The following is a 24,945-nucleotide window of genomic DNA, read 5'->3' as shown; positions in this document are numbered from 1 at the left end:
TAACTTTAGCCCCAACCCTAACTGTAGCCTTAACCCTAGCCCCAACCCTAACCCTAACCCTAATGGGAAAATGGAAATAAATACATTTTTTTAACTTAATTTTTCCCTAACTAAGGGGGTGATGAAGGGGGGTTTGATTTACTATTTATAGCGGGGTTTTTTGCGGATTTTTATGATTGGCAGCCATCACTCACTGAAAGACGCTTTGTATTGCAAAAAATATTTTTTGTGCTACCACATTTTGAGAGCTATAATTTTTCCATATTTGGGTCCACAGAGTCATGTGAGGTCTTGTTTTTTGCGGGACGAGTTGACGTTTTTATTTGTAACATTTCGGGCACGTGACATTTTTTGATCGCTTTTTATTCCAATTTTTGTGAGGCAGAATGACCAAAAACCAGCTATTCATGAATTTCTTTTGGGGGAGGCGTTTATACCGTTCCACGTTTGGTAAAATTGATAAAGCAGTTTTATTCTTCGGGTCAGTACGATTACAGCGATACCTCATTTATGTCATTTTTTTTATGTTTTGGCGCTTTTATACAATAAAAACTATTTTATAGAAAAAGTAATTATTTTTGCATCGCTTTATTCTGAGGACTATAACTTTTTTATTTTTTCGCTGATGATGCTGTATGGCGGCTCGTTTTTTGGGGGACAAGATGACGTTTTCAGCGATACCATGGTTATGTATATCAGTCTTAAATAAAGCGTTGTTTTTTGCCTCTTTTTTTACGGTGTTCACTGAAGGGGTTAACTAGTGATATAGTTTTATAGTTGGGGTCGTTACGGACGCGGCGATACTAAATATGTGTACTTTTATTGTTTTTTTTAAAATTTAGATAAATAAATGTATTTATAGGAAGAATATTTTTTTGGGGGGGAATTTTTTTGGGGGAATTTTTATTTATTTATTTTTTACACTATAACATTGCCCCGGGGGGGGGCATCATGTTATTGTGTAAGATTGCTGATAAGACACTTTGCTGTGCAATGTGTCAGATCAGCGATCTGACGTGCACTTCTCCTGGCTTCCCGGCGCCTTCTCTGAGCAGGCGCAGTGAAGCCACCTCCCTGCAGGACCCAGGATCCGGGCCTGCAAGGAGGAGGAGGTAAGAGATCCTCGCAGCAAAGCGATCACATCGCGTTGCTCTGGGGGTCTCAGGGAAGCCGCAGGGAGCCCCCTCCCTGCACGATGCTTCCCTATACCGCCGTCACACCGCGATCATGTTTGATTGCGGTATTCCGGGGGTTAATGTGCCAGGAGCGGTCCGTTACCGCTCCTGGCACATAGTGCAGGATGTCAGCTGCGATAGTCAGCCGACACCCGGCCGCGCTCCCCCCGTGAGCGTCGCCGATCGCTATGACGTACTATCCCGTCGGTGGTCATATGGGCCCACCCCACCTCGACGGGATAGTGCGTCATATGTCAGAAAGGGGTTAATGAACTTGAAATTGCATCCCTTTACTACTCTCTTGGCTCAAAATGTTCTTTTCTCAATCTTGCGGTCTCCAATTCAGCACATCTTCCCCCTCCCATTCAACTCATCACAGATGCTCTGAGACCTGAAAGTAGAGTGGCTAGTGTAAAGTCTGTGCATCGTTACCTTTGATGGATTCCAGATGGCAATGTTTTGAAGAGAAATGACGATACAAAACTGTCTCTTCACAAAGACCTGATTTCTAACATTAAACTTTGTATAAAACACATTACTTACCGTTTTCATGTCTTCAAATGTAAGTACAAGTAAATTTCCATCATCCAGATGTTTCTCCCAGCCAAGATGATAATCAAAGTATGACCCATAAATTACTAAGACAAAGAGAAAACAGTCAGTCAACATTTGTCATCTCTTAAAGGCAATCCATCAGCAGGTTTTTTTTTGCTATTTAATCAGAGAGCAGCTAGAGACCCTTATTCCAATGATTTATCACTTACTGGATGGCTTGGCTTAGTTTTGATAAAATCCCTGTTTTAGCTGCTGTAGATGCAACAGTGATCATATTGCTAAACTGTGTATAACCCCACCCACATCACTGATTGGCGACGTCCTGTGTACACGGAATGGTCGGCAAGCTGCGGATCAGTGGTGGTGGTCGGGGTTACACAGATTAGCCTGCATGTGAGACTTCGTCAGGCGGTGATAATCTCTTGTTGATAAAACACTGATTGTATTGAATTTACAACAGCCCAGTAAGTAACATCATTGGAATCAGGCTCCTTTGCCCTATACTATGCCACTCTCAGATTAAATAGCAAAAAACGGTTGCCAGAATCCATTTAATAAATATCAGTCCGCATTGTGAGTAGAAATTACAATATATTAAAGAAGAACTCCTCCCATCAAAGTTTTTATCCTCTTAATATATTTCAATCATAATATATAGCACTGTACTTACAATTGCTCATTTTGCCTTTCTACCCAATTAATGCTTCTGTTTTCCATTATGTATATGACAACATGTGATTAAAAACAGACTCGCTTAATCCATCTAAGCTCTATGTAGAAACATGAAGTCTTTTCTCTGCAGGAGTTATCATTAGAACTAAAACTCTCAGTCACTGCAAAGTCCCTGGCGGAGGGGACGAGTGGAGCAGGGTCAGGAGGGGACGAGTGGAGCAGGGTCAGGAGTTGACGACAGGTGGCACTGGGCTGCCAGGGACTGTGCAATGATGTAGAATTATACTAGATATTGACTTCAATATATTAACCCCCTTAATGACCGCCAATGCGCCTTTTAACTGCAATAGGTAATAGTACTTATTTCTCAGTGATGCTTTTTAACGGCGATAAGAAATAAGGCTATAGCGCCCCCCAGCATCAGAAAAATCCATACTGATAGAGATTCTAGATTGTCACTGTCCCCATTGGGCTCACAATGTCGGTAAATCGCTGTGGAATTAGTAGCGCTATAAAAATGAGTAAAATAAATAAATAGAAGTCTCCTCATTTATCTAGATGTGTGGTGAGTGTAGCACCTCAGGAGTCCGGCTGCCACAGTGGCATTGCCTCCCTCACAGGGGGTGATGCCATGCCTGGAAGCAAGAAGAGATTCCCTTAGCAGGTACGCCGGCATACAACATCTTTCCTGACTCCAGACCAGAAGGGGGAGCTCTAAAGCCAGTTTCAGGCTGGCTTCCCTATAAGTTCTGGCCTGGATGCTGGGTTAGAGAGTTCAGTGTGAGACAGTGAAGGGAGAGGAAGAAAGTGAAGAGAAGCTGGGGATAGGAGCTGCGACTGAGCGCAACAGACCGGACACCGGAGTCCGTGGTTGTGTGGGAACTCCATGCCCAGCAACTGAATCCAGAGAACAGGAGATTGTAGGTCTCCTGGCCACAACTGACACCCGAAAGCAAAGCAGCAGACTAGAGCCCGAAGTCACCACGAGGGAGTAACACTTGGAACAGGCTCAAGCTGCCTGCCATACAGGTAGTGTTTCACTTAAGGAACAGACAGAGAGGGACTTGAGGAGAACTACAAGCATCAGGAACCCAGAGAGCAGCACAGTAGGGAGGCTTCCAACCTCACCTGGCTAGGTGAATTCTGAACTGCTTCCAGGCTGCCTGGATCTCCAATACCACCTGTTACCTGTGCTCCAGACTGCACCTATAATTACAGGTAAAGAAACTACAGTCTCTGTGTCCTCCAATCATTCTGGCAACCAACATCCACAACCCCTCAGACTGTTCTGGTAGCCCTGGGGCCCCCCACTCCACCTGTGGGGAGCTATGCCAACTCTGCTGCAACACCAACAGCCCCAGTGGTCCCTTTAAGAAGCGTCGACCATCCCTGGCCATTCCCTGTAAATCCCAACAAACTTTACTACTTTCCATCATCAATCCCTCTTAATTGTGCGCCCAGGGCACCCCTTTAAGAGCTATGCGACCCGGTTCCGAGTACCCTAGCGGGTGTTGCATTTCTGGCGTCATGATCAGGATGGACCGACCCAGCAAACTGGGTCATGTGCGCCATAGATTTTATTAAACTGTTTGACCACCGACATTGTCATGCCATGCGGCGTGAGATGCAGGGGAGGTGTGACATCATGGGCGGAGCCCGGAGAAAGAGCGTGAATGAAGCCACACTCCATGCTCTGCTATCAGCAGGTTGAAAGCCGGAGGCCCCAACCAGTAACCGACAGTAGCGCAATACATACCGCTGGAGGAGCAGCCACTGACTACGGTAACGCTATCCAGAGCCTGGCTGAGGTTAACTGGGGGGGACATGTCCAGTCCGGGTGGCTGCGGCTGCAGCCCCCATTAACTGGCCAGATCCAGTGGCAGCTGCAGCTACAGCCTCCATATTGCCGCTATCAATGCTGTGTACATACCGGGAGCAGCCAGGTTACTGCAGTACTCAGGCGAGTCACACACCCCCTGAGCAATTTTAAGGAGAGACTCTGCAGTTTGTTTGAAGTGTACCCCCTGTCTGAGAATCAAAAGGTCAGCATCCTCACTGGCCAGTTAACTGGTGCAGCGCGATGGGAGGTGAAGTCCTGGCTGGACACTGATAAAAGAACTGTTAAATCTTGGCCAGGCTGAAGGACACCTTTGACAAAAAGTATAGTTGCACTAGCCAAAACCATGCAAGTGTCCCTAAAGGAGAAGATCCAGCTGGCTTCCAGTCCAGTTGATGTCCCGTGGCAACAGCAGAAGAGGATCCCACAGACCAGAGGGAGAGACAACGACTACTACGACCAAGACGGACGACCTATTTGTCGCCGCTGCAGCAAGGTTGGACACATCGCAAGATACTGCAATTTAAACGGGTAACCCCTGAGGCAGAGTGCCAACCCCCAGGAGTAGGATGACCTGGCCCACAAAGCTTGTGAGCCAAGTACGGAGGAGGACGACCGGTCCTCCCAGTTGTGATTGACGGAATCCCGATGAACGCTTTACTGGACACCAGCTCTCAGGTGACGACTATGCCATATATTCTTTACAAATGGTACTGGGCTGACTGATATTACAAGCGGCCCAGATAATGATCTGACTGTAATCGCCAGCAATGGTAAGCCTTTGCCACAAGTGAAGTATAAGGAGGTGACCATTAAGGTGGGGCGAGTAGAATTGAAAGCCCAAGGCCTGATAATTGTAGACATTGATCGACGAGAATGTAATGTAACCTAATGATGACCTTTGTACTAATGTGATAGAAAACGATCTTGGCGAGGTTATTGTTTTGTTGCTATAGGTAGCCGAAACTGCTGGTTCCAGTGAGCAATGGGTCCTGCAAAAGGAGATCAAAAGCACTGATGCAGAGACAACAGGTAGAGCTGTCTGGTGGAGAAGTCGGCAGTTTCAGAGTGATTGATCCGTTCCCAATTGCAGTACCCCCAAGGAGTGTAATTTGGTGTAGGGCAGCCATAGTCCTCAGGGGTCAAGATTACCAGGCCCTGGTAGAACCAGTGTACTCTGATAGTAGACCCACTGTCTTGACAGCCAGGGGGGTAGTCGATGTCTGCAAGGGGAGAGTACCGATACACATCCTGAAATGTGGGGAAAGAGGTCCATTTACCTCGATATGCTGCCCTTGCTAAGCTGTTCACTGTCAGTAACAATGCGATACAAGCATCAGAACCCTTGGTCCCATCTGACAAGGCGGAGGACAATGGCTCTGTAGAACAACTGGAGGATTGATGACAAAAACTGCAAGTAGGAATGGACTCCACTCCTTTGCACCAAAAGCATGGGGCTTACCGATTGGTCCAGGAATATGAGCGGGTATTCAGCAAACACCCACTAGACTTTGGGCAGGTAAAAGGGTTCAACACCATATCCCCACTGGAGATCATCCGCCCATTAAAGAAAAATACCGGCCATCAATGAGCCAAGGATATGTTATGGGAGATGAGGGAGGCTGGGGTGATCAGAGACAGTTGTAGCCCCTGGGCAGCTCAGTTAGTCTTCGTTAGAAAGAAAGATGGTACCATGAAAATGTGTGTTAACTACAGTCGAATTAACAGCATTACACACAAGGACACCTACCCATTACCTAGAATTGAGGAGTCACTAGCTGCACTGAAATCTGCTAACTATTTCTCCACCTTAGATCTCACCAGTGAGTATTGGCAGGTTCCCATAGCAGAGGCGGATAAAGAGAAGACCACCTTCACGACACCAATGGGCCTCTCCAGGGCCGTATTTAGAGTTTCTGCTGCCCTAGGCACTTTTAGCGCTGCCTCCCCCATTGGTGAGTATTACACTATCGGCAGTGACTTTGGCAAGAATCGCTGTTGTGAAAATAGCCTTTTGCAGCAGATCGGGCAGTTTTTTCGCATCTGCCGCGTAACGGATCACTTACGGCAACACTGCGTTTGGCCTCATTCATTCCCTATGGGAATCCCTATGGGATTTGCGGCACTTGCTGTGATCTGGCACATGCAGTACCATACCTCCCAACTCTTGAAGGGAAAGAGGTAAAAAGGTTGCGGCGCACGTAGTGCGTAGCGGCAAATTTTACGCCATGCCTCTGACCACACCCATTTCACAAATAGTCACACCCATATCCAAGTCCCAACCACACCCATTTAGCACTGCTGATCACACTGTTTCATATACAATAATTATAACCAAAAAAAAATACACACAATGCTCCATACTGTATAATGGCCACACATGATGCTCCATACTGTATAATGACCCCACATGATGCTCAATACTGTATAATGGCCACACAGTGCTCCATACTGTATATTGACCACACATGATGCTCCATACTGTATAATGGCCACACATGATGCTCAATACTGTATAATTGCCACACATGATGCTCAATACTGTATAATGACCACACATGATGCTCCATACTGTATAATGGCCACACATGATGCTCCATACTGTATAATGGCCACACAGTGCTCCATACTGTATAATGGCCACACATGATGTTCAATACTGTATAATGGCCCCACATGATGCTCAATACTGTATAATGGCCACACATGATGCTCCATACTGTATAATGGCCACACAGTGCTCCATAGTGTATAATGGCCAAACATGATGCTCCATACTGTATAATGGCCACACAGTGCTCCATACTGTATAATGGCCACACATGATGCTCCATACTGTATAATGACCCCACATGATGTTCAATACTGTATAATGACCCCACATGATGCTCAATAGTGTATAATGCCCCCCTCCCATCTTGTATGCATGGCTCATCTTCCTCCCATCCCATATGCATGGCTCATATCCCCCCGCATATGCATGACTCATAATTCCCCCACCTCCTGTATGCATGGCTCGTAATTCCCCCCCTGTATGCATGGCTCTAACCCCACCCCCCGCCCTCCTGTATCCATGGCTCATATCCCCCCCACCTCTTGTATGCATGACTCATATTCCCCCTATGCATGGCTCATCTCTCCTCACCCCCTTGTATGCATGGCTCATCTCTCCACCCCCCCTCCCGTATGCATGGCTCATCACTCCACCCCCCGTATGCATGGCTCATCACTCCACCCCCCCGTATGCATGGCTCATCACTCCACCCCCCCGTATGCATGGCTCATCACTCCACCCCCCCGTATGCATGGCTCATCACTCCACCTGCCATGCATGACTCATCACTCCACCCCCCGTATGCATGGCTCATCACTCCACCCCCCCCCGTATGCATGGCTCATCACTCCACCACCCCCCTCCGCTCCCCGCTCCTTCTCCCATCTTGCATGGTACGGGCGGCTTACCGTCCTCCTTCATCCCCCTGTCCTCTGTCCCTCATACTCACCTGCTCACCTGTCAGCTGTCTCACACTGAGCGGGCGCGTCGACATCCCTCCGGCTCTGTCCCGACTCCCGGCGCACAGGCGCAGCACCCTCTTCCTGCGTGAGCGGTCACTTGATACCGCTCATTAAGGCTCATGAATATGTGCATATTGATGAGCCTCAATGAGCGGCACCACGTGACCGCTCACTCAGGACGCGCTACAGAAGCTGAGACCAGGCATCGCTGGAGCAGGGCGAGTATCATCTTCAAGGAGGGCGGGGAGGGGGCAGGGGGAATTTTGGCTGGAGTGTGGGAGGCTGGGCGGGGGGATGGGCGAGGGTTGGGGCAGTTGGGAGGTGAAAAAAAAACCAAAAAAAAAACACCTTGCTCACTTGCTCAGGTGCCGCCCCCCGCCTCATCCCCGCCCTAGGCACATGCCCTCGAGTGCCTAGTGGCAAATACGGCCCTGGGCCTCTCAGAGTTCAACTACATGCAGTTCGGGCTTTTCAATGCACCAGGGACGTTCCAGAGGATGATGGAGTGTTGCCTCGGGCATAAAAAACTTTTAAACTGTTCTGTTGTACCTGGATGACAATCATCTTCTCCAAAACCTATGAAGACCACTTCAAGCAACTGGCCGAGGTGTTCGAAGTCCTGTCCAACTTTGGCCTGAAAATGAAGCCATCCAAATAGCACCTACTGAAGCCCAAGGTGCAGTACCTAGGTCACATGGTAAGCGCCGAATGTGTGGCACCACCAGACCCTGACAAAGTCACTTTTTTCAGGGATTGGCCAAAACCCAACAACATTCATGAAGTATAGCAGTTCCTAGCTAGCCACACCTCTGTAAGACTTACTAATGGGCCAATCCAAGAAGGCTAAGAACAAGAGTCATCTGTTTGAGCGGATCGACAGGGTAGAAGAATCCTTCACTAGGATGAAGCTGGCTATCAGAGGAGATGAAGTCCTGCTATCCTGACTATGACCAACCATTCATACTTTACACAGACGCCAGCAACATGGAATTAGGAGCCGTGCTGTCACAAGTGCAGAAAGGCAGAGAGAGCGATTGCCTACGCCAGCAGGAAGCTTTGTCCCACTGAAAGGAACCCAGACAACTACAGTTCCTTTAAACTGGAGTTCCTCGCCATAGTCTGGGCGGTAACAGGGCGCTTCAAACACTACCTGGCTTCAGCGAAGTTTACTATTAATACGGACAATAATCTGCTAACCCACCTTGAAACCGTAAAGCTGGGTGCACTGGAACAGCGGTGGATGGCCCGGTTGTCCAAAAACAAATTTACAATCAAGTACCAAGTGGGACATAAGAACATTAATGCTGATGAGCTGTCGAGAAGGCCCAATTTACCAGATGAGTGACAAGATCCGGAAGCATTCGAAGAAATATAGTTACCAGCCTTCCACCGCCCAGTGGTGGCCCAACGCTCCCAAGTGGTGAGGAACAAGTGCTGCATCATACAGGAGGCCATGTTAAACCCATTGCCCCACCATGAGTGGGCAGAGACGCAGGATAGCGATCCAGCAGTCCGCCTAGTAAAAGGAGCCACTGACAAGCTGACTCACACCCTGATCCAGATGCTCCACAGGAAGCTCAACAGTTGTGGAAGGAGAAGGGCAAACTGTTTATCTATGAGGGTAAGCTGTGTCAACACCAACAGCCCCAGTGGTCCCTTTAAGCAGCATCGACCATCCCTTGCAGAGTACCACAGGTGGCGTCATGAACATTCCCTTTATTCTCTACAAACTTTACTCCTTTCCATCATCCATCCCTTTTAATTGCATGCCCAGGGCTATGGACCGGGTCACCGCTGCCGTGACCACCCTTTTAAGAGCTGTGTGACCCGGTTCCGAGCACCCCACAGCCCTAGAGGGTGTTGCATGAGCACCTTCACAGAAGTGAATAAGGCAATAAATTAAAAATTTAATTTTTTTCACATAAAAAGGTTTAGCCCCAAATATTTGATATTCACACGGTTAACAGGGGAAAATGGACCCCAAAATTTGTTGCGCAATTTCTCCTCAGTACACCAATCCCCCATATGTGACTGTACAGTACTGCTTAGCCATACGGCGAGACTCAGGAAGGACAGAGCGCCATTTTCCTCTGGGAGCGCAGATTTTGCTAGAATAATTTGCGGACGCCATATTCAGAGCCACTAAGTGCTAGAAGAACAAAGTCCCCCCCCAAGTGACCCCATTTTGGAAATTATACCAGTTTGGGAATTTATCTACAGGTGCAGTGAGGACTTGACTCCATGGGTGTTTCCCAGAAACAAGCAGCAGTGGATGTTGCCGAGTAAAAATTGTAAACTGCCATTGTGGTGCCTGTACGTTGTAGTCCCCAGAACATTGCAGTCACCAGTACGTGGTAGCGACCAGGTGTTGCTTCTGGAGACACGCACCCGTAAATTAGGCACGCTGTCATGGTTACAGAACTGCCAAACATGTGGACACCAAATTTTGTTTAGGCACACTGGGGCTCAGAAGGGGGGGGGGGGGGGAGCATTTGGATTTGGGAATGCAGAATTTGCAGAATTTGTTTGGGGGGGGCTGTGCAGCGCCATAGTGCTTTTCCACAGCCTTTGCGCTACCAGTAGAGTGGAAGCCCCTTGATATTTTACATAAATATTTGGGATCACATTTATCCAGCACTCTACGTTGAGCACTTTGTGGTTTACATCTAAAGAAACCAGATTGATATGCACTTTTCACAATGGGGCAACATCTGTCAGGAAGATTCTTAGAGAACACTGGGGGATACTTGGGATGGATGGGGAGCTTGCTGACATTCTTGGTAAAAAACCAAATATCACATACCGTAGGGGTAGGACGTTGGGGGACAGACTTGTACATAGTCACTACACCACACCCAAGAAGGTGACATGGTTGCCTAAGAGACCAGCAGGTTGCTACAAATGTGTTACCTGCGTGGCATGTGAATCTATTAACACTGGAAAAGAATTCTTTAATGACAACACACAAAAACCTTTGTGATTAGAGAGTTTATTAATTGTAAAACTGTGGGTATCATCTATAGTGCCACGTGAGTGTGTGGTATGACCTATATAGGAAAAACAATTAGAGAATTTAGAAGACTGGTGGGTGAGCACCTTGGCGACATACGCAATCAGAGGGACACCCCTATCGCAAAGCATATCAATGGCACACATGGAGGTGATACCAAAGTGCTACGCTTTATGGGAATTGACAAAGTACAGATATCTCCTATGGCGGGTGATTTTGATAGGATGCTTCTCCAGAGGGAAGCAAGCTGGATTTTCCTCTTGGATTCATGCCACCCTCGGGGCTTGAATGAGCAGCTTAATTTTGTCTGCTTTTTGTGATAGGAACCGTTCCTCCTTTCCCCTCTCTAACCACACCTGTAGTGTCCCTCCCCTCCCCCTGTTCTCTATATATGTTCTTATTCGATAATTATGTGTCATGCCTAACACTGTATCCTCTTGCTCTGTATCATGCGTCTGTAGTTGGGCCAAACTACCAAAGGAAACAAGATTGTGAGTCAGTCCACAGTGACTTTTTGGGTTCGAGCCACTGCCGTTCCCTAGGATAGCCCTTTTTATCTTTACATCAAGTGTTGACTCGACTGCAATGTCATACATTATTATTGTGATGCTGGACTCTCATGTATGCTGGCACCCGACTTTTATATATCTGATGTGGTCTCCCCACCAATTTGTTTATAAACGTCTCAGTATCCCTGTAAGCAGACAAATCCATAGTGGGGCATACACTCAAGCTTTATTATGCCCCCTGGACCTATCTGCGGGTGCCATATGGCACATCTGACTTGGTTTCAAATGTATCATGCATCTGGGCCCTGGTGAATATGGCGACTTGCCTGAGGTGCCCCCACCTCCCCCCACCCTTTTTGCCCGCTCGGTGATTTAGCACATGGTGCCCTCCTCCCCCTTCTTTTGTACAATCTCCATGGCTGCGCCGCCGGTTTGGATTACGTTTGTACCGATGGCCCAGCCCTCCGGTCCAATTGTCTTGGTTATTGGGGACCGTTGTCACATGAGAAAAGACGCACCAATATGGCGTCACTATATCCGGCCCTTATGCGTTCCACTATTTGGAGCGCAGAAGCCGGGGTAATAGGCATACATTGGCCAGGATGTGACGTATTTAAGATGGCGTTAGTATTTCCGGTATACGTGTGCCTCTTTCACATAGGCGCAATTATCGGGCAGGCATACCAGCTCACATTCGCACTGCTGGTGGACACTTCCTCCTATAACATGGCGCCGCCACATCCGGCCACTATGCGGAGCGCATAGATTGAGGGATCAGGCAGGTGCCGGCCAGGATATGACATAGTCAATGTGGCGCTACAACTTCCGTTAGACGTGCGCTCCATGCACTGGGTATGTACACCGGGCTGGTATATTAATGGTTATACGAACTGCGAGTATACACTTCCACCTGTTTCTAACACGTGCGTTACACAGGGGAGGTGACTTTATACCTTTTAGGTTACAATCTTACTTACGCCATCAATAAGAGGCGGGCCTTGGTGTGTAAAAGAAGAGTTGCTTGAGACGTAGTTGAGGACTTATTGTAGACTGCGGACACAGACAGTCATTTTAGCTCTGAGGCACCCAGCCACTGAGGGACCCATGACACATACAGACTTCTGTTTGGACTATTGGTGCCTATTGGCACACATTTCTATTCAAACTCTCCTGATGATTCTCCAGGACTGGAGTTGAAACGCGTTGGGAGTAAAAGGAACTTTGTTTCATCTAGATTCCTGTTGTGGGAGAAAAAGGAAACCTTACTTCATCTACACTCCTGTTGTGGTGGTTGTCCATAGTAGGGTCCACTTGGGACCTGTCCTTGTAAGGACAGGAGTTACAAAGGGCTATACAGGGTAGATAGTAACACTGAACCCTACCCCCCTTCTACAGCTCTGGACCCTGTTCCTTCAGTGAAGAGACTGGGAAATATACCAGTATATGTCCGTCTTCATTTGGTGAGACCAATCCAATTTTTATTCTTGAGCACTGGTTCACTTGAGCACTTTGTTTTTGTTTGTGTCTGTGATCGGTGTACATTATATTGTAATTTTAGATTATTAAAAGTTATGTTTTAATATTGGATATCCTCCACAGCTGATTCTACTTGTTGACCCAGAGGGTATATTCATGGCGTGGTTACTCTACACTATTGCTTTCTGCGTACATCTAAATCTCCCAGTGATGCAATTCAGAGGAGACCCCCCCCCCGAAGGGATCCATTCACTATAATGCGTCAGAGTCACTCAGCACTCAGTCTGGCTTTTGTGCAATGATTTCAGAGGTGGACAAGACTGGTAGACTGGGTTTTTATGCACGCCTAAAAAGACGGACACTGCTGGATAATAAGGGGGACCAGCAGGTGATGATTTCTTTTTTACGCCATTCCTTGTGCGGTATAAGTGATTAGCCGACTTTATTCTTCGGTTCAGCGATACCATATTTATATAGGGTTTTTAGGTTTTGCTACAGTCACACACTAAAACACGCTTTTTATTGCAAAAAAACACAAACAAAAAACTAGTTTTTACATTTAGTTACTACATTTTTGATAGCAAAAATATGGAAAAATTATAGCTGAATGTCAAAGAGAGGACTTGTTTTTTGTAAGATGACATTTTATTCGTACCATTTTTGGGCAGATGATTTTTTTTATCACTTTCTATTCCAATTTTTGGGAGGGAGAATGGACAAAAATCAGCAATTCAGAAATTATTTTTGTTTTTTATTTTATGCCGTTAAGCGTGTAGTAAAATTAATGAGGCAGCTTCATTCTTCGAGTCAGTACGATTACAGCAACACCTCATTTATATAGTTTTTTGTTTTGGGGCTTTTACACGAAACTATTTTGCAGAAAATGTAATTTTTTGCATCGCTTTATTCTGAGAGCTGTAACTTTTTTATTTTACCGCTGAAGGATCTGAGTGGCAGCTCATTTTATTGCAGGACAAGCTGTACCATTTTTATGTACATTGTCTTTTTCATCACATTTTATTTCACTTTTTGTTCTGCAGTATGATAAGGCATGTATAATTTTTTGCCTTTCTTACTAAAGGGGTTTAACTAGTAGGACAGTTTTTATAAGGTCGCGGTAATACCAAAAAAGTGTTCATTTTTTTTTTTTTTTTTTTACATAAAATACATTTTTTGGATTTTTTTGTGTTATCATTTTTTCTTTTTTTGCTTATCTACATTGTCCTCAGCATGAGCTGACAGGCCACTGTCCATGGGTGACTCACGAGGCCATCTTGGGACCCTTTAACACGTTAAGGCTAGGTTCACATTGCGTTAACGCAAGTGCCAACATTCCATCGCGCTAGCGCAGATAGAGCGCAGATAAGATAAGCAAACTAAGATTTGAAAAGCACCTGATAAATGGGAGAGAATGTGAGAAGCAAATGACCCCTGCTTCTAAATGAGTGCCACAATTCATTACGAGGCAAGGCCTTTATCAAATGGAAAAAGTAATAATGGTTGTATATTTTGTTGACAACATAACCACTGACCAAGACCAATAACCAAAACATGGTGGATAGATGAGTGCAAAGTGATTCTTACTACCCTGGTCCAGCATTCACTTTGGTACCTTGTGACAGACCATGGTAATGCAAACAACTGATAAGGCACTCAAATGGTGGCATCCTTTGCACCTCATATATAACTAGACCCATGGCTTGTCAAAATGCCTCAAGCGATATCATGACGTGTATCACAAGCCCAATAATCACAAGATGCGCCCAAGATGAATTTTAGTACCGAATGGAGGTTTGCGCTGCCCTGGGGATACTGAAATGAAGCTGGACATGGCCAGTTTTTTTTGCTCGTCTCCCTCGTGGGATTGGTTGATTGTTCATGTTGAACTCTGGCTTATGGAGAAGACTACAGGTGACTCAATCAATTTGATGCATTGAGGGTTAGGTACTTCTAAGGACCATTTCAATATAATAAAAACATTTCTTGTTCAAGTTACCATTTCCAGTTATAAAATCTTCAAAAAACGAGTCCCAAGAGCTCATTGTGGGAAGGACAGGATTGTTGTTTAAGAAATGGTAATAAGAGACAGCTGCATCTTTTGGATTCCGGAGAATTATCAAGATCTGTAATAAAAAAAAAAAAAACATGTAATTTTATGAGAAGAAGGAAGTAGAGGAATAACAAACCATTTGATCCGGAGAAACATATTTTTCTGGGTGCATTGTTTGTGTTTAATATTGCTTTAGGTTATACCTTAAATTTATACATTAGTTCATGGCACTGTACATGAAAAGATTGCAGAGAATATCTCTACTGGGACACATGGCCCTGGGACTGGAACCTATGCAGAGCTCTTAATGCTGGTCAACTCACTGTGTAAGTCACCAATATAAAGAACACATTATCTGGAATACAAGCAGTCATTTATACAGCAGCTCTGTGGGATTATCCTGTTCATGAAATAAGAAGGAGGAGGTTCCTTTAAGTACAGTAAGGCTACATTCACACTAGCGTCGGAATCGGCCCGTCGCATTGCGTCGGGCCGAGATTCCGACGCTAGCTTTTGATGCGCCGCACAACGGGTGCAGCGGATGCATTTCTCCGGCGCATCCGCTGCCCCATTGTGAGGTACGGGGAGGTGGGGGCGGAGTTCCGGCAGCGCATGTGCGGTCGGAAAAAGCGGTCCGTCGGCAGCAAAAAACGTTACATTTAAAGTTTTTTGCTCCCAGCGGTCTGCCACAACACGGCGCAACCTTCGCACGACGGTTGCGACGTGTGTCAAAACGTCGCAATGCGTCAGTAAGGTAACTATGGGGCAAAACGCATCCTGCAAACAACTTTGCAGGATGCGTTTTTTCCCCTAAACGACGCATTGGGACGTATTATAAAAAACGCCAGTGTGAAAGTAGCCTAACTTGTGAAAGCTGAAGCCATGACACATATCTTATTTCATGCTTTGTCACTTCCTTAAGCCAGTCTCACACGTCCAGATAATTCCGGTACCGGAAAAATCGGTACCGGAATTATCTGTGTCCGTGTGCCGGTGCGTTTCTGTGGCACATCAGTGTGGCACACGTGCGGCACACGTGTGCCGCCCGTGTGCCCACTGGGTACCACATGCACCGTGCCGGAGACAGCGCTAAAGTTTAGCGCTGTCCCTCCCACTGGTGCTGAAGTCCCATTCATATCTTCCCTGCAGCAGCGTTTGCTGTAGAGAAGATATGAATAATAGTGTGTAAAATCCAGATCCAGGTCATCACCCGCCTCCCACCCCCTGTGCGCCCCCCCCCCCCGCTGTGATTAAAATACTCATCTAGCTTCCGGCTCCCTTGCAGCGTCCTGTCCTGGCCGCACCATGTACTGTATGAGCGGTGACGTGGGGCCGCTCATTTACAGTAATGAATATGCGGCTCCACCCCTATGGGAGGTGGAGCCGCATATTCATGCTTTAATCGGCGGCCCCACGTGACCGCTCATACCGTACATGGTGCGGCACGGACAGGACGCTGCGAGGGAGGGGGGGTGATGACCTGGATCTGGATTTTACACACTATTATTCATATCTTCTCTACAGCAAACGCTGCTGCAGGGAAGATATGAATCGCGGCTTCAGAACCAGTGGGGGGACAGCGCTTAATGTAGCGCTGTCTCCTGCATGGCACACGGACTGCACACGGACAACGTGCCCAATTAAAGGAGAAAGGTCTTTTAAGGGGAATTGTGAATAAAGTCTATTGTTCGTTATGCCACCTGTTGTTCTTGGTCAGTAAAGACCGATGCCCCTTAAAGGGGTCCCCTGGGGTGATGGTATGGCGGCAGGATGGTGACGCTTCTCACAGGTGAAGCGGGGTCCCCAGGGCTCCCAAGGTGTGTGGCAAAGATGGTGTATGCCGACGAATAAGTGGAGGACACAAGCTGTAAAGTCTTTACCTGGTTTACTGTTAGTAGGCCACAGTCCAGGGTACCAGGCACAGGTAGTGATGTGGTCTGGCTGGCTTGGAGGCAATGGGAGAATCTCTTTCCCAGTTGAGGTCCGTGAGCCTTTCCTACTTGCGCTAAGATGGCGAGGTCCCTGCTGCTTGTAGCTTGCTGGCAAGGAATCTGCTCTCTCCTGTCCTGGGACAGTTACCTGCATGACGGGCAGCATGAGCCGTTTTACAGGGACTCCATTGACCTGTACAGGGTCAAGTAGCTGTGAAGTCACAGTTCCACCAGCCGCCAGATTGCTGTGGCCTGTGATTGGTTGTAGGCATCAGTTGACTTTAAGCAGCAAGTCATCAAATGATGTGCTGTTCATGTCACGTGCAGCCAATTAAAGCCTACAGCAGTCCGGCCGCTGGTGTTCGGACTTCACATCTTCCACAAAGTGACCTGCACTGGATATGGGTGGGGCTGTTATGATAATACATCTCACATCCCTTAGGGAAAGTCTTTTCCTTTTGCTTGGATTATCCCATTGGATCCGATTGTACTCCCCCTTCCCAATATCCCCCCTTTTCCCTCACATCTTTGCGTACTGCCTGCAGCAGTGCCATCATGACTAGAGGACACTTCATTGCCTCTCGTACTTGCAGAGCTCAGCAGCAGTGGCAATGTAGAGCATAATCTCCCGAGCTCAATGGTTGGCTGTAGCAGTGATGTGTACTGCAGTCATGTCATCACCACTGCAGTCAATAGAGACCAGAGCAGTGGAGGAGACCTGGCACGAGACCTGGGAATGAGGAGTATTGGCTCAGTTTAATATTTTAGCATCGGGTGTACTTAGAAAACCCCTTTAAAGTACAATGTTTATTTTGAAAGCTTCAACTAGTCTCACATTTGAATACATTAAAAATATAGATAATGCAATAATGTTAACAGTTATATGTAGTATCTGGTAATTCAGAAAAAAAAACTAGCTATGCATAATCAGCTACTGTACCTTTGTCTTTTCCAAGAAAGATTTTGGTACATTTTCATAAGTTAGATGTGAGGCAAATAGTCTTGGAGAAGGTTGGTGCTTCAGGAACTTAAGAGCAAGATATAATAAGGAACACGTTAGTGAAAGTCCAAGCAGTAATGTCCAAATAGTAAGGAAGAGAGGAAACTTATTTGAGTAAGAATATAAAAAAAAAGGGGGGGGGAATCAAGTCTATGGGTCCAAGTCATGGACAAACACCCACAGAGTAATAACACACTTAATTCAGGTTATCCTGAAATACTGAGATATAACTAGTTCAGCAGGACCCTTTTCCCATACACATACAAAAAACGGTTGAATGTCAGATTTTGAAAATAACTTACAATCATCTGTTGCTTGGATCCATCCTATAAATGTTAATTTTGGCGCTAAACACACATTGCACATATTGATTTTTTGGGGGCTGATGGAAGGTATTGCCCATCTCATCTACAAAAAATATACATTTCAATATGGCTGATGTGGTCTGAAAATATTTGTTCTGCCGAGGAATGACCAGCCAAACACGGGCAGTGTATGGGGCGTATATCTAAAGGGGTTGTCCACTAATCTGACAACGCAGTCCCAATCAGCATGTTTCCACCAGAAAAAAAACAAACAAACAAAAAAAAACCACCACACCACCACCTACACTCACCTCTGATACAGTTCCAGTGGAGTCGACACTCACTTTCTCAGAACTCGCGTGAGATGTTGTCACTTGAGCAGAATCCCAACCTTCAGACAAATCGGACATAAAGAGTATGGGCAGAGGCAGACTGCTGTACTTCTCGTCTGAGAATCGCAACGTAAACCTCGTACTAGCTGTCGGCTCTCCTGACCCAAGCTGGACAGCTGCATAGTAATCCATCACGCTGTGTTGCTCAGGTCAGGAGAGGTGCTGGGCCAGTCCGTGCAGTGCCATGGCAGTCTGACACTGTCCTAAGTCAGAGCTGCAGCTAGCCACTCACTTCCTTTTGATCTCTGATATGCCCGATGGGGGAGAGTGAAGCCAGCGTGGCCTGCACACAATCTCACACGTGCCCCAGGAAAGCGAGAGCGGTCACCACTAGAACGACGCAGAGTGTAGGTGTTGTTCTTTTAGTGCAAACATACTAATTGAGCTGGGGTTGTCTGAGTAGTGCACAACCCCTTGAAGAATGCTTTTAAAGAAATCACTGGTGTCCACCAACAAACAAACATACATTCTGGGAAGTGCTATGGGCTCTTGTCTTGATGGAAATGACGCCTAGGACGACATTTTTTTGCATTTATTGCTCATGTATCTAATCAAAATTAATTAATAGTAATATTATATGCAGTACTAAGTTTAAACGACAATTTTATAAGAAGCCTTAGATGAAATAGAATGTAACAAACCTCATATTTTTCTGGTTTTCCAAATTCAAGCATAGCATTGTCTATGGTAGGTTCTTTGTTTTGTTGCTCATAGAGCATTTGGTGAAGTATCTCTATTGACCAGTTTGTTCCTAAAACAAAATGTAAAAGTTCTGTTGATATATCAATGTATAAGAGAAGTTACTATACAAAATAAAATATGCAATGACAAAATAAAATATGCAATGCATAAAGCATTTTCCCATTATTTGCGCATTTTTTTTTGTTACTACAATAATACAGGAATACATTTTTTTGGATGTTCTAGAGACAACTATGTTTAACTAAACCAATGGGACAGTGAAATGGTTGTCCCCTAAATATCATGAATTATCTATTCACGGAATAGATTTTTTTTTATATCACCACTTAGGTCCAAGTGCCAAAACCCCCTAACAAGGTAGGGGGAGAAAAAAATATATATAATAATATACACACACACGCACTAAGCAGTTTCCGAACTGCTGTATTTTCATTCTGCCTCTCAAAAATCTATTGGAAGCAATAAAAAAAAGTGTGTGTGCAAGAGTGTAAAAATAAAAATGTCAACTCATCCCTGAAAAAACAAGCTCCAACATGACTGTCGGCAGAAATATATGAAGGTTAAGGGTTATAGCTATCAATATATGGTGATGCAAAAACTTTGAGAAAAAAAAAAGTAAAATAAAATCTGGTATCGCTGTAATTGCACTGACCCGAAGAATAAAGCCATCTAATCACTTATACAGCATGAGGAACAGTGTCAAAATGGATATAAAAAAAATCATCAATAAAACCTGATGTTGATTTATTCATCTTGCCTCCCAAAGATCTCAGTAAGGCTCGGCACAGTCAAACAGTTTTGTGCACCTTTGTTCAGAGGCCAGACGGAGTCCAGACTAACTCTGCTGCCTTGTTATAGTGAGTGACTCCCTCAGGGGTTTCATCTAAATTATGTGATTAGGAGATTTAAATGGAAACCCCGATGTCCACATAGAGCGCCAGATAAATGTGATCCCAAACGTTATGTAAAATGTTCCCAATAAAAGCTTCAACTCAATCCACAAAAAAGCAAGTCCCCACTCAGGTCTGTCATTTGTTAACTGAAATACAGGGGGCTTCCACGTTACTGATAGTACAGAGGCTCTGTGTGTACAAAGTATTGTAAACTACTTAGCTGATAGTTGTCCATATTGAAGTGGTTTAGTGAATCCTGCATTGAGCAGGGGGTTGGACACGATGACCCTTGATGTCTCTTCCAACTCTTAACATTCTAGGATTGTTCACAGAATAGAATAGATAGTACGGCCAACCTGTAGTGAGGACATTTCCCTTATGATGGTGTGCCTAATATGGATGTAAGTGTAGGTTGTTGGTGTTACAGATTGGCTTGATAAGCTATATCATTTAGAAGAAGGTGTTTCTTTTAATGAGCCAGTTATGGATACATTTGGTTTCATGCAACCAATTTGCCTGTCATTTTTATCAGACTGACATGCCGAACAAGAGCATTTTGGTCTTCTATATACAGTATGTAACCTTGCAGAATCATGCATTCATCTGAGGAACTGTTTTGTGTGACTTTCAGCACTTTGAGATATTATTTGTACACCAGGGTCCAAATCTGATAGTAGGCCCTAGTTGGTGAGAACGCCTGAACTAGGGTCAGAAGGGCTAGCCAATTGTGAACGGGGGCGCCAACTTCCGCGGCAAGCTGGGCCAAGATAGTGATAGAATAATGTGAGGCACTTGACCTCCACCCCCCTTGCTTTCTTTCTTGTGCGGTTATACACCAAGGTTTATGGTGATTCTATTTAGGTCTGTTGCAGCGTTACAATTTTAATACTAAATTATTAAGAGTTATATATTTTAGCTTATCTATATAGATCAATATGCACCAAAACAACCTTAGATTGGCTCTGTTAACACTTGCAATATTCAAAAGGACTAATATTTTGTGTGGATTCTATGGTAAAGATGTGTGACATTTTATGGCAGGGTAACAGTAGCCCCAATCTACTGCAGAACACACACACACACACACACACCTTCCAGTGGATATGATCCTGCCAATGCTTTATTTTAGGACTTGGAAAATCCAAACAAATATTTGGAACTCATTTAAACATTTTAAATACGTGAATTGATGTTAGTCATAATGATTCAATAGATAGTGTTTTATAACCCCATGTATACAAACGGCCAAATTATTGGCTTAATAAAATTCAGAAGCACTTATTATAAAGTTCTATCACAATAAGGTATAGCTTTACAATAAGTGTTAACTGAAAAAAAATATAGAGGAAAAAAAACAAAAAGCAACACACATTGAGGGGGCTTATGGTAATGCAGAATCAAATCCTAAGGCGATTTAACCCCATGTTTCCATCGTAAAACTCTAAAATACCTTATGATTCAATCATTTTGGAAAAGGTCCCCATGAAGGAGGCATTACTTCCTTAACACGCTGATCCTTAAACAATGTAGCATTTCCTTTGTGTATAGTAGGAAACTGTAGCAATAGAACATCTGCATGTACGTTAATTCCTTAAGGTACCTTCACACTGAGCAACTTTAGAACGAGAACGACAGCGATCCGTGACGTTGCAGCGTTCTGGATAGCGATCTCATTGTGTTTGACACGCAGCAGCGATCAGGATCCCGCTGTGACATCGCTGGTCGGAGCTAGAAGTCCAGAACTTTATTTGGTCGTCAGGTCGGCGTGATTCGTCATGTTTGACAGCAAAAGCAATGATGCCTGCAATGTTTTTTCATGGAGCTTACAACCAGCGAGAACGATAAGTGAGTCGCCGTTACGTCACTGGATCGCTCCTGCATCGTTCTGCTGTTGCCATGTTTGACGTCTCCTAGCGACCTAAACAGCGACGCTGCAGCGATAGGCTCGTTGTCTATATCGCTGCAGCGTCGCTTAATGTGAAGGTACCTTTAATGACAGGGCCAATTTTGATGTTAATGAAAAGGCCAAATTTTTTAAATCTGACCAGTGTCACTTTATGAGGTAATAACTGAAACGTTTCAACGGATCCCACTGACTCAGATATTGTTTTGTCGCGACATATTGTAAATTATATCTCTCTCTCATGTCAGACTGTAGGCAAGAGTAAAATGTGTGTGTATGATGGGAATGCCAAAGAAAAACAACTTCATCAGTTCTTGTGACCTGCCAAGAAAGAGGTCTACCTTGAGGAACAAGTTATCATCTACAGGTGGGTCAACACGGAACTACTTCAGTCCGGACATGCCCCTCCAAGGTCGCCTCATGGATCGTTATCACCTTTTCCCCATGAGTGGTGTCGAACATTTTGTGAAGGATCTGCCACTTATTTCAATGGACTCGAATATGGACTACTCAATTTAATGTATCTAGGAATTTCCTTGTGATAAACAAGGATCCTAATTTCATCGCTTGTATTTAATCTTTTGGAGCAAGATGGAGATTTTTTTTACTGCGGACACTGTGGTAATTTAATTAGCCTTCTGGCATGTAATACCCTCTTTTGCTGTCTAAAATAATTAATACTAGAGGATTGGCAACCTCTAGTTCTTGGTAGGCATCCACACCAGATCACACACACACACACACACACACACACACGTCCGGACCAGGCATATGTTTACAATCAGCCCAAAGTTTAGATTTAGTACTCATGCTTCACAAATGTCGCTGAACCCTCTCCCAAGAAGATGATGATTTAACAAACTTATCCTCCCCAAGTACCCCTGATTAATTTCCTTCCTGAAAAGTCCAAAACTGAGAATGATAACCATAGACACAGAAAAAGGGTGAAACCCCAGTACAAAACTATGTAAATACAGCTCCAGATTTTTATTCACACATTCTGATTGTGCATTAGACTGAGGGTGGAACACCGAAGAATGGGATACCTTAATCCCTAATCGAGAAGAAAAAGCTCTCCAGAATTTAGCAATAAACTGCATTCTTCTGTATGAGACAATATTAAAGGGAACTAACAATTTTACGAACAAAGACCTTGGCTAAAGTCTTGGCATGTCATAAAAACTGTGTCATTTTAGAAAACCTATCAATCACCAACATTGCCGTATTACCAGATGAGGAGGGCAAATCAGTTTTACAATCCATGGAAATGTCTGTCCAAGGTTGACTGTGAACACTCAAGGCAAGAGTGAGATGCCTTAGAGAACACTTGTAATTTGGTGGGATCCATTCAAAAACCTGAAGAAGAAATTATACAACCCAAAAAAGGAAGTTCTTGTATGGTTAATACACACCTCGAGTTTAACATACAACTTATTCTCTCTGAGAATTTGAAGTACCTGCCTGACATGTACCATATGAGACTTGTGATCCCATGAGTATATAAGAAGGTCATCTAAGTAAAGAATTACAAACTTCCCTAACTTACCTAACTTCCATTGGTAAGACATCACAAGTTTTGTAAGTGTCCCTCCAGAGTGTTAAATGCAGCTTTCCACTCATCCCCTTGTTTGACCCAAATCCGATTATAGTCCCCCCAAGGTCAAGTTTAAAGAACCATATCTGATTAAAAGGTCAAGCATGAGTGGAAGAGGATAAGGATCCCATACTGTTTGTTTGAGCTCCTGGAAGCCCAGACATGGCCTTAAATCCACCATCCTTCTTTTTGACAAAGAAGAATCCAGCTGCTACTGGCTAAGAAGAAGGCCCAATGAGTCCTTTAGCTAGACTCTCAGTTCTATACTCCTTGAGAGCTAATCTCTCAGGACCACAAACCTACTGTGTTCTCCTGAACATTTTTCTGGAAGTGGCAGTTTGGGCTGTGATGATCCAAAGACCAGGACAGAATAAGCTTGCTGCAAAACCACCCCTTTTAATTCTGTCACTTGGAGAGACAGAGCCTGCATTTGGTTTGCAAGAGCAGTGACCTATTCCATCCTGCTTTTTCTTACCCTTATCTGTTTCCCTTTGTTACTTTATTCTAGAGCAGGACAAGCGTTGCCAATGCCTTACGCACTAGCCAAGGCCATACTTGGGGCAAGACAGGGTAAAAAAACCATCTAAGGACATCAGGGAAAGTGTCAAAGATGGCAATTCAAATCTTTCCCTAGTGGTAGTGCTTCCCTTCCCATCCACCTGACCGTGCGCAGTCTGGCTCCTTGGTGGAGCATGACAGGAAGGCAACAGTAGTAGATGATCACAGAATCATTCCATGGTGAAGAAAAACCCCTTTGCAACATCCACCCAAGTGAAGAACACTCTCCAAGAAGTAGGTGTTTCAGTATCTAAGTCTACCATAAAGAGAAGACTTCTTCAGAGCAAATACAGAAGGTTCATCTCAAGATGCAAACCATCAGCCTGAAAGATAGAAAGGCCAGATTAGACGCTGCCAAAAAAAAAAAATAAATAAATAAAACAAACCATCCCAGTTCTGTGAAAGCATTCTTTTAAACAGAGGAAAAGAAGATCAACCTGTACGAGAATAATGAGAAGAAAATAAGGTGAAGACCTGGAATGGCTCATCCAAAGCCTACCACATCCTCCATAAATCATGGTGGAGGTAGTGTGACGGCATGGTCATGCATGGCTTCCAATGGAACTGGGTCTCTAGTGTTTATTGATGACTAAATTCAGGAGCAGCTAGATGAATTCTGATGTGTACAGGGCTATACTTTCTGATCAGATTCAATCAGAAGGTTAATTGTCCATCTGTACCATGAAGTGCCATCCAATGAACCAAAACATACTGCAAAAGCAACCCATGATTTTTTAATTAAAAGAATTGGAATATTCTGCAATGTCTGATTCAATCATCAGTTCTCAATTCCTTCGAGCATGCAGTTCACATGCTTAAGACAACACAAAGAGGTTTTCCACTACTAATTTCACCCCCTTTCATATG

The 24,945-nt window shown here is 44.8% G+C and overlaps 1 protein-coding gene across 1 annotated transcript in view; it reads right to left on the bottom strand.

Annotated features, from left to right (window-relative positions):
- Positions 1–24,945, bottom strand: part of LOC138681555 (sulfotransferase 6B1-like) — a 65,549-nt gene that overhangs the window by 25,885 nt on the left and 14,719 nt on the right. Inside the window, exons 2-5 of the mRNA XM_069769154.1 lie at positions 19,070–19,179; positions 17,672–17,758; positions 14,747–14,873; positions 1,719–1,813 (exon numbers count right to left, since the gene is read on the bottom strand). Coding sequence (XP_069625255.1) covers positions 1,719–1,813; positions 14,747–14,873; positions 17,672–17,758; positions 19,070–19,179 — 419 coding nt within the window. The remainder of the gene's footprint in view (positions 1–1,718; positions 1,814–14,746; positions 14,874–17,671; positions 17,759–19,069; positions 19,180–24,945) is intronic.

Source organism: Ranitomeya imitator, chromosome 5 (assembly GCF_032444005.1).
Source record: "Ranitomeya imitator isolate aRanImi1 chromosome 5, aRanImi1.pri, whole genome shotgun sequence".
NCBI lineage: Eukaryota > Metazoa > Chordata > Amphibia > Anura > Dendrobatidae > Ranitomeya > Ranitomeya imitator.
Note: the sequence above shows the minus strand (reverse complement) of the source record. Positions and strands in the feature narration are given on the sequence as shown.